The 9,511-nt window shown below is 66.0% G+C and overlaps 1 protein-coding gene across 6 annotated transcripts in view; it reads left to right on the top strand.

The window, feature by feature from the left end:
* Nucleotides 1–6,411: 6,411 nt before the first annotated feature.
* Nucleotides 6,412–9,511, top strand: part of PCBP2 (poly(rC) binding protein 2) — a 30,346-nt gene continuing 27,246 nt past the window's right edge. For all 6 annotated transcript variants that reach the window (XM_054177431.1, XM_054177430.1, XM_054177429.1 and 3 more), the window contains exons 1-3: nt 6,412–6,544; nt 7,839–7,862; nt 7,999–8,031. In XM_054177431.1, the coding sequence (XP_054033406.1) occupies nt 6,476–6,544; nt 7,839–7,862; nt 7,999–8,031 (126 nt within the window). In that variant the 5' untranslated portion in view covers nt 6,412–6,475. The remainder of the gene's footprint in view (nt 6,545–7,838; nt 7,863–7,998; nt 8,032–9,511) is intronic.

Raw genomic sequence — 9,511 nt, 5'->3', positions numbered from 1 at the left:
CATCCCCCCCGCCGGTACCGGGGCATCGGACAACTTCAGGCATCTCCCACACCCCTTCCCCGGGGAACCGGCCGGCCTCGGTGCCGTGGTTACCGGGTTGGGTAGCAGTGGAGATTCCCCTTCCCCCGGGACGGTCCTTCCGCCATTTCCCGCTCCCCGAGCGCCATCCCGGTCCCGGTATCTCCCCCAGTACCGGAGCATGCGCTGGTCCCCGTCCCCTTCCATAGTGGGGCACCCACCCAACTCCGGTCCCCCCCGGACCCCGAACACCAACCGTGCCCGATTCTCCCGGTATCGGAACGCCCGCCGCGCCCGAACTTTCCCCGGTACCGTAGCACCCACCGGCCTCGATTCCCTCCGGTACCAGAGAACGGCCCGGGCCCCGTCCCGGAACACCCCTCGGCCCCGATTCCCCGCTCTACCGGAGCACCCACGAGGTCAGATTCCCCTCCCCGGTACCGCAGCACCCACCTGGCCCGATCCCCCCTCGGTACCGAACGGCTCCGATCCCTCCCCGCGCACCCCGCCAGGCCCGGTCCCCAGTTCCCGGCTCCCCTCCCCGCTCACCGGCCGCGCTCCGCCGCCCTCGCCCCGGGCTGCCGGCAGCGGCGGGGGCGCCGTTACACAACCGCCCCAGTTCCCGCGGCGGGAGGCCCCGCCCGCGCCCTTCAACCGGCGACTCCCCCTCGGGCAGCTCCGGTGGGCCCCTCCCCGTCCCCCCCCCATCCCGCCCCGGGCCTGCACTGGCGGCAGCGGTGACCCCGCAGCCCCCTGCCGTCGGGTTTAACGCCGGTGCCGCCCCGGTGCTGAGGGACCCCCACCCCGGGGCGGGGGGAGCAGCTGCGGCGGCATCGCCCTTTTAAGAATGGCCCCCCCGTCGGCCCGCGTGCCCCCCCTCGGGGCGGGGCTTCCCTTGGCGGGCGCGGGAAAAGCAACGTGGGGGCTCCTCACCTCCCTCCTAGAGGGTCTCTTCCAGGGTGTTCGCTGCCTTCATCGCCCAACACCCCCCCTCGCCTCGACAGCTGCAGCCCCCCATGGGGGTCTCCACGGCAGCTGGGTGCAGAGGGGAGGAGGGAAACTGAGGCAGAGGGCGGGAGAGGCGGGCGGCAGGACCCAGGAGCCTCCCTTCACTTCGGCCCCGCCCACGGGGAGGAGCCAGAAGCGCGGTCTCCTTCCATGGGGCGGAGTCAAGCGGGCCAGACACCGCCCACGGGGAGGAGCCAGAAGCGCGGTCTCCGTCTATAGGGCGTAGTCAGGAGACCAGGCGACGCCCACGGGGTGGAGCCTGACGGTCTGACCACGCCCCCGCCTCCCCGGGAGGGGCCGCGGAAGGAGCTCAAGCCGCAGGTGGGAGCGGAAGTGCTTGGGGGGTCCCAAATCCTCTGTGCGCCCCCAGATCCCAGCGACCCCTGCACCCTCCCCGACCCCTCCTGCACCCCTAAATCCCTCCTGCACCCCTACGTCCCCCCTGAATCCCTGTACACGCTTCAATCCTCCCCTGCATGACCTTTGCACCTTCCGGCACCTCGAAATCCTCCCTGCACTCCCCTTGCACCCCCAAAACCCCCAACCCCTCTCAGCTCCCTCGGAACCCTTCCTGTATCCCTAAATCCTCCTCTGCACCCCTCGGACCCCCCCGAGAGGGTCTCCACGGTTATGGGGGCTCCCCTCAAACCCCTTGCAGGGTGTTGGGGGCTCCCCCCTCACCCCGTGTCCCCCACACCCAGGTTCAGGAGCTGTCGGCTGCCATGTGGGGCCCTGGCACAGGTAAGGGTGGGGGTGACAGCCCCGAAATGATGGAGGGGCTGCCTTGAGCCCTCCTCCTCCTCCTCCCTCCAGGGGAGGGAGAGGGTCAGGAACATTCCTTCTAAATTTTCTCTTCCTGTCCCCCCCCCTCCTTCCAGGACAACCACCAACCCCCAACCCTGTGTACCCCCCAAACCCTGCGTACCCCCCCCAGCCCCCTCCCCCCAACCCCCCATACCCCTCCCAGCCCATGTACCCTGCTCCTGGGGTACCCCCAAACCCCCCTGGGCAACCCTTGTACCCCTCTGCCCCCCCCCAGTATCCCTGTGGGCCCCCTCTGGCCCCCTCAGGCCCTTCCCCAGGCCCCCCTTGTGCCCCCCTGCAGCCCCCCTACCCTGGGGTGCCCCCCGTGTGCCCCCCCGGGCTGGACAAGAAGGCAATGAAGAAGATGAAGAAGAAGATGAAGAAGGCTCAAAAGAAACACAAGGTGAGTGGAACACGGGGTGGGGGGACACAGGGTGGGGGGACATGGGGGGGGCTTACCCCTGACCCCCTGCCAGGTGCTCATGGCTGTCCCTGTCCCCCTGCAGCGCTCTTCGTCTTCGTCCTCCTCCTCCTCCAGCAGCGACTCTGACTGAGGCCACCAGCACCACCAGCACCCAGCTTCTGCCAAGGCCACCTGTGCCCACCCAGGTGCCCACAGCCATCCTCAGTCCCCTCTGCCCTCCTGGCTGCTGTGACTACCCATGGCCAGGTGTGACCCCTTGGAGCCATCCATTTCCTCCTGTGTCCGTCCACGACCCCCTGTGACCAAGCAGGGCCACTCATGACCTCCTGTGTCTGCCTGGGACCTCCCTCTGTGTCCACTGATGATGACCTGGGACCAACTGAGACCACACATGACCACCCAGAGGAGCTACCTGTGTCCATCCATGACCATGTCTGACTAACCAGGACCACCCATGGCCATCTGTGTCACCACCTGGAAGCTCCTCCATCCATCCATGACCCTGTGGGACCAACCAGGACCACCCATGACCACCTTTGTCCTCCCATGTTCCTGTGCCCACCCCACCCTGCCCTGCCCTTGGGGTCCTCCCATGTACCTTCACCCTGGGTGCTGCTGGGTGCTGGGGTGCCCCTGCTGCCCCCCAATAAAGCTGTGAACCCCCCTACCGCTGTGTCAGCGTCTCCTTTATGCCATCGGGGGGGCTAGGAAGGGACAAATCCCTTGTTTTTAGGGGGGAAGCTGCCCCATTGCTCCCCACCCTGCCCCTCTATTGCCCCTCCTGCCCCTTGTTGCTCTGCATTGCTCCCGACTGCCCTCCCCCAGGCTCCCATTATCCCCTTCTGGCCCCCCAGTTGCTCCCCCATTGCTCCCCAACTGCCCCCAGCCCCTCATTGCCCCCTTCCTGCCCACCTTGCCCTGTTTGTTACTCCTCTCCAGTCTCTTTAGCCTGCCCGGCCCCTCTCTCTCCGCGCAGTTCCTCCTCCCGGCCGGCGGGGGCGCTGCTGCCCCACGCGGCCGCTCTCTCGCGCTCCGCTCCCCTCCCTGCTCGCTGGCCTGCGCGAGGCGAGGCCGGGCGGGGCACGAGGCGGGCTCCCAACGGCTCTTTCCCCGCCTCTGCCGCGCCTCGCTGGTACGCGGCGTCCGTTTCCGGGTCGGGGCGGGGTGTAAATCGGGCCGCTCCCGCCGCCCCCTCCCAGACCCGCCGCGGCCGCCGCAGCAGGAGCAGCCGCCGCCGACCGCCTCCCGCCGCCATCCCGTCCGCCTTCCCCGGCGCGCTCCCTCTCCCCCCCCACCTCCCTCCCCTCCTCCCCGCCCTCCCTCCTTCCCGCTCCGCCCGGAGCGCCCTTCTCCCGCCGCCGTTACCGGCGCCGCTCCAGGTAGGCCCGACCCCCGCCCCGCCGCCTCCTAATCCCCTTCCCTCCCCTTCCCCAACCCCTCCCTGCCGCCATCCGGCCTTGACTTCCACAACGGTCGCGGAGCCGCGGCCTCGCGTAGCTCTCTCGCGCCGCCCGCCGCCGCTCTGTCGCCGGCCGCGCCCTCACGCCAGCCCGCGGCCTACGTGCGGCCTAGTTGCGGCCTAGGCCGCGGCCTGCGTGCGCGCCGCGCCACCGGCCCGGCCTTGGGGAGCCGGAGGGGGGGGGGGCGGGTTGTGGGGGGGCCGCCACCCCTCCTTCCCCTCCCCACTGCCCCCTCCTCATTCTCCCCCGCGGGGACCGGGACCGGGGGGGAGGAGGTCGGGGAGCCGCGTGCGTCACATGGCGCCGCCACCCCTCCCCCACTGGTTCCCCCCTCCCCCCCCCCACCCCGGTACCGAGTGGCTGCGGGGGGGCACCGGGGGGAATTTTTTCGCTTTTATTTTTCGCTCTTTGATTTTATTTTCCTTTTTTCCGCTTTTTTATTTTCCCTTTTTTTTTTTTTTTCCTCCCTTTCTACTTTTATTTCATTTTTCCTCCTTTTAACGCCTGGCTCTCTTTTTGCCGCCATCTCCACTTGGGTTTGTCCCGACCGCCGGCGGGGACGGAGCCTGGCTCGGAGCCGCCACTTTCGCTCGAGAAAAATTTGGGATGGTTTTTTTTTTGCTCCCGCTCTCTATATCTCCTTGGTTCGGTTTGCACCCGCGACCCCCCCCGGGGTTTTCTTCCCCCCCCCCACCACCGGGGGCTGCTGTATTTTTTAAGCCTGGAGCCCTCTTCCCCGGCCCGGTTTGGGGTCCGGAGCCATCCCCGAGCTCCGCGGGGCTGAGCCGCGCTCCCGGCACTTGGTCCAGGTCCAGTTCAGAGCCGCGGGCCCGGCAGCGGGGACCGCCCCCCCCCTTCCTCCCCCCCTCCCCCCCCGCAGACCCTTTTGTGGTCGGGCGCGGGCCGGAGGCGCGATCCCGGCTCCGGGGCTCGTTCCGCGCTCCCGCCGCGGTCCATCGAGCCTGGATCGCCGACCTCGGCCTTGTTCGCACGCCCTCGGCGCAGGGATGAGTCTCTTTTGGAGCCACGTTTTCCAGCGCCCCCCTTCCCCCCACCTCCCCTCTCGCCTCGGGGGGGGTGCAGGCTGATTTTTGGGAGCCAAATCCTTCTCCTGCTTCCCCCCCACCTTTTATTACTCCCAATTTGGAGCCGGGATCCCGGGTGGGGGAGGGCGACGTGGAGGGGCGGGGGGGTTTGATTCCGGGAAGGAAGGCACCGAGCCTTCCACGTGGGGCCAGGTAGGGCTGTGGCGGATGGAGGTAAGGAGCAGCTTGGCGGGGGGGGGTGGTGGGGTGGTGGTGGAAAGGAAGTTTTTCCCTGCGGAAAAGCCTCGTCGGGAGCGGAACCGACGGCTTCGTAACCCCCCCCCCGCGTTTCGACGGCACCTTTTGTGTCTGTGTGTTCCCCCCATCCCCCCCCCACCCCGGGCTGCCAGGCGGCTCCGGACCCGTCCCAAGCTCGTCGGACTGGCAAGGCCGCTGCCAAGCAAGCGAATTAACGCTCAGGAAAGCGAATTAACGCTAACGACAGCGAACTGGGACGCTGGGCTGCTGGGGGGAGGAGGAGGAGGAGGAGTGGGGGTTGAAGAGCCGGAGAGACGGCGACGAAGGGGCTCTTAACACCTCTGCTGACCCGGGGGGGGGCAGCTCGGCGCCAACCCCACTCGTGGGCTCGGGTTTAGCCTTCCCTTCTCCCCCTGACTCCGGTTTGGAGCCTTTCGTTCCGAGCCAGGCTTTAGGCGAGGGGGGGGGAGGAAAAAAAACTATTGGGACGTCGAGGCTGAGCCTTTTCGAAGCCGAAACTCTTGGGTGAGGCCTCAAAAATCATCTCCTCGGCGGCTTTTTGGGTGCCCCCCTTCCCCCCCCCCATTCTAAGCGGCTCGGAGCCTGCTCGGCTTCCATCCCCCCTTTGCCCTCTCCCCGCGGGGGTTTATCTCCCTCTTGGGCTTGGTTAAACTTTGCCGGGGAGGGCTGAAACCGGTTGGAAGTAAGGAGGGGGAGGGAGGAATAGGATTGGTGTAGTCGGGAGTGTCGTCCTCCCCCCGGCCCCCCACCCCCCCCCCCCAAAGTTAACCGCCTGAGTAAACCCGGCAGCGACCCTGGGAGGAGTGGAGGGAGGGAGGGAGGGAGGGGGAGGATGTTTTGCAACCTCCTCAGCCTCGCAGGTTGCTTGAAACCCGATCCGGTGCTCATGTGGCTTGCTCGGGGTTGAAGCCACTTTGGAAAGGGCTCCCCCCCCCCCCCCCCCCCCCCAAAAGCCTTCCTCCCCCTCCCCCCGGGGAGTTAGTTTGTTTGGGAGGGGCTTTTCAGTGCTGCCTGAATGGGGTTAAACCCAAAGGGGAAATGCTGGGGAGGGGGGGGGGAAGTCCTCGTTGAGGGTTAGGAGTAGAGGAAGGCTGCTGGGAGGTGGGAAGTGAGGAAGAGGGGGAGGGGATGAAGGAAAGCGCTTCCCCCCCCACCACGTGGATGTCACTTGGTGCAGGTAGGATCCTTCCACTTTGTTTCCTCCTCTTCCCCCCCCAGGGAGGAGCTGAATTCCCTCCAGCAGAGGAACAAACTTCCAGAGGGGGGTGGGGGGAGGGAAATAAAAGCATGGAGGAGCTTGAATCCCTTCGAGCTGAGGATGGGGAGGGGGTCAGAAGAGCTTTCCCCTCCCCTCCCCCCCAACCAATTCCCTTCCCCTTTCCTTCCTAGCTCTGCTCCCCCAGCCACCAAAGAGCCCAGGAGGTGCTGCTGCAGCTTGAGCCTGCCCACAGCTCAAGATGGACACCGGTGTCATTGAGGGGGGGCTAAATGTCACACTCACCATCAGGCTACTCATGCATGGGAAGGTAGGAAATGGGGAGGGGGGTGGGGGGTGTCACCCCCTGAATCCCCTCCCCATGACCTGGAAATAGTCAATCCCGGGGGGGGGGGTGATGGCAGCAGGGCCAGGAGAGAACAGCTGGGAGGGGGGCAAAAAATGGCCCTGTGGGGATGTATTTGTGGGACCCCCCCCCCAAAATTGCCCTGTGGGGGTGTTAGTGTTTGTGAGAGCCCCCCCAAATGTGGAGCCCCCCTAAATTGCCCTGTGGGGGTGTTAGTATTTATGGGACACCCCCCAAAATTGCCCTGTTGGGATGTTTATGGGAGCCCCCAAATGTGGAGCCCCCCTAAATTGCCCTGTGGGGGGTGTTAGTATTTATGGGACCCCCCCCCCAAATTGCCCTGTTGAGATGTTTATGGGAGCCCCCCTCAAAATTGCTCTGTGGGGGGGTTAGTATTTGTGGCATCCCCCCCAAAATGTGGGGACCCCCCCAAGCCCCAAATGTGGGACCCCCTGAAAATGGTCCTGGGGGGGTTAGTATTTATGGGAGCCCCCTCCCAAATGTGGGACCCCCCCCAAAATGGTCCTGGGGGGGGTTAGTATTTATGGGAGCCCCCTCCCAAATGTGGGACACCCCAAAATGGCCCTGTGGGGGTGTTAGTATTTGTGGGAGCCCCCCCAGAATTGCCCTGTTGGGATGTTTATGGGAGCCCCCCCCCAAATTGCCCTGTGGGGGGGGGTAGTATTTATGGGAGCCCCCCCAAATGTGAGACCTCCCCCAAAATGGTCCTGGGGGGGGGTTAGTATTTATGGAAGCCCCCCCAAATGTGGGACACCCCAAAATGGCCCTGTGGGGGTATTAGTATTTGTGGGAGCCCCCCCCCCCAGAATTGCCCTGTTGGGATGTTTATGGGAGCCCTCCCCCAAAATTGCTCTGTGGGGGTGTTAGTATTTATGGGAGCCCCCCCAAATGTGGGACCCCCCCAAAATTGGCCTGTGGGGAGGACCTCAAAGTCCTCTGGGGGTGTTGATACCTGGGGGGGGGCCTAAAAATGGCCTCTTGGGGTATTAATACCTGGGGGGGGACAACACCCCTTAAAAATGCCTTCCTCTGGGGTGTTAGTGCCTGGGGGGGGGACCCTAAAAATGGCCTCTTGGGGTATTAATACCGGGGGGGGGGGGGGGAGGGGTCCCTGTCCCTGGGGGGGGTCTCCCCCCCCATACTTTGAGGCCCCTGAGGGAGGAGTTCTGCCTCTCTGGGGCCTCCCTGAAGCTTTTGGAGCGCTGCTTAACTCTGCCTTTTGTCTTCTCCCTCGCAGGAGGTGGGGAGCATCATCGGGAAGGTGAGTGAGCCGCCCCCCCCCCCCCCCGAGCCCCCCTCCCTTGAGACCCCCACCCCCAAATCTGCCTCCCCCCCACCCCCCCCCGGCCCGCAGCAGCGCTCTGAGGCCTCTGCCCTTCTCTTTTGCTTCCCTGCAGAAAGGAGAATCCGTGAAGAAGATGCGGGAGGAGGTGAGGCTGGGGGGGGAGGCAGCAGCTGCCGCCGGGGGGCGCTGCGGGGCGCCGCGGGCCCGGCAGGCGGCGGCGCGGAGCATGCCGGGAGCCGCAGGCGGCGCGGAGCATGCCGGGAGCTGTAGGCGGGAAGCGGCGGAGGCTAAGATGGCCGCCGGGGGAAGTGGGGGGGGGGGGGGGGTGCGGGGGATGGGGGGGGTGGCGCGAGCGGGAGCAGGGAGGATTCCTCAGCGCGGGAATCCCCCGGGGGGGGTCCTGGCTGCCCCTCCTGGGGCTGAGCTGGGGGGGGGGGCAGCCCCTCAGCCCTGCTGGGCTGCTGTTGGGGGTTCAGATGGGGAGCTGGGAGCCCTGAGCCCTGCTCAGCTGCCTTTGGGGGTGCCAAGAGGGGAGGCCAAAGCCTTCATGGCTCCTGGGCTGCTGTTGGGGGTTCAGATGGGGAGCTGGGAGCCCTGAGCCCTGCTCAGCTGCCTTTGGGGGTGCCAACAGGGGAGGCCAAAGCCTTCATGGCTCCTGGGCTGCTGTTGGGGGTTCAGATGGGGAGCTGGGAGCCCTGAGCCCTGCTCAGCTGCCTTTGGGGGTGCCAAGAGGGGAGGCCAAAGCCTTCATGGCTCCTGGGCTGCTGTTGGGGGTTCAGATGGGGAGCTGGGAGCCCTGAGCCCTGCTCAGCTGCCTTTGGGGGTGCCAACAGGGGAGGCCAAAGCCTTCATGGCTCCTGGGCTGCTGTTGGGGGTTCAGATGGGGAGCTGGGAGCCCTGAGCCCTGCTCAGCTGCCTTTGGGGGTGCCAAGAGGGGAGGCCAAAGCCTTCATGGCTCCTGGGCTGCTGTTGGGGGTCCTAAGAGGGGAGGCCAAAGCCTTCATGGCTCCTGGGCTGCTTTTGGGGGTTCAGATGGGGAGCTGGGAGCCCTGGCCCCTGCTGAGCTGCCTTTGGGGGTCCTAAGAGGGGAGGCCAAAGCCTTCATGGCTCCTGGGCTGCTTTTGGGGGTCCTAAGAGGAGGCCAAAGCCTTCATGGCTCCTGGGCTGCTGTTGGGGGTCCTAAGAGAGGAGGCCAAAGCCTTCATGGCTCTTGGGCTGCTGTTGGGGGTCCTAAGAGAGGAGGCCAAAGCCTTCATGGCTCCTGGGCTGCTTTTGGGGGTCCTAAGAGAGGAGGCCAAAGCCTTCATGGCTCCTGGGCTGCTTTTGGGGGTCCTAAGAGGAGGCCAAAGCCTTCATGGCTCCTGGGCTGCTGTTGGGGGTCCTAAGAGAGGAGGCCAAAGCCTTCATGGCTCCTGGGCTGCTTTTGGGGGTCCTAAGAGGGGAGGCCAAAGCCTTAATGGCTCCTGGGCTGCTGTTGGGGGTCCTAAGAGAAGAGGCCAAAGCCTTCATGGCTCCTGGGCTGCTTTTGGGGGTCCTAAGAGAGGAGGCCAAAGCCTTCATGGCTCTTGGACTGCTGTTGGGGGTTCAGATGGGGAGCTGGGAGCCCTGGCCCCTGCTGGGCTGCT

Source organism: Dryobates pubescens, chromosome 40, assembly GCF_014839835.1.
Source record: "Dryobates pubescens isolate bDryPub1 chromosome 40, bDryPub1.pri, whole genome shotgun sequence".
Classification (NCBI taxonomy): Eukaryota; Metazoa; Chordata; class Aves; order Piciformes; family Picidae; genus Dryobates; species Dryobates pubescens.
The sequence above is the reverse complement of the archived record's forward strand: the minus strand, read 5'-3'. Positions and strand labels throughout refer to the sequence as shown.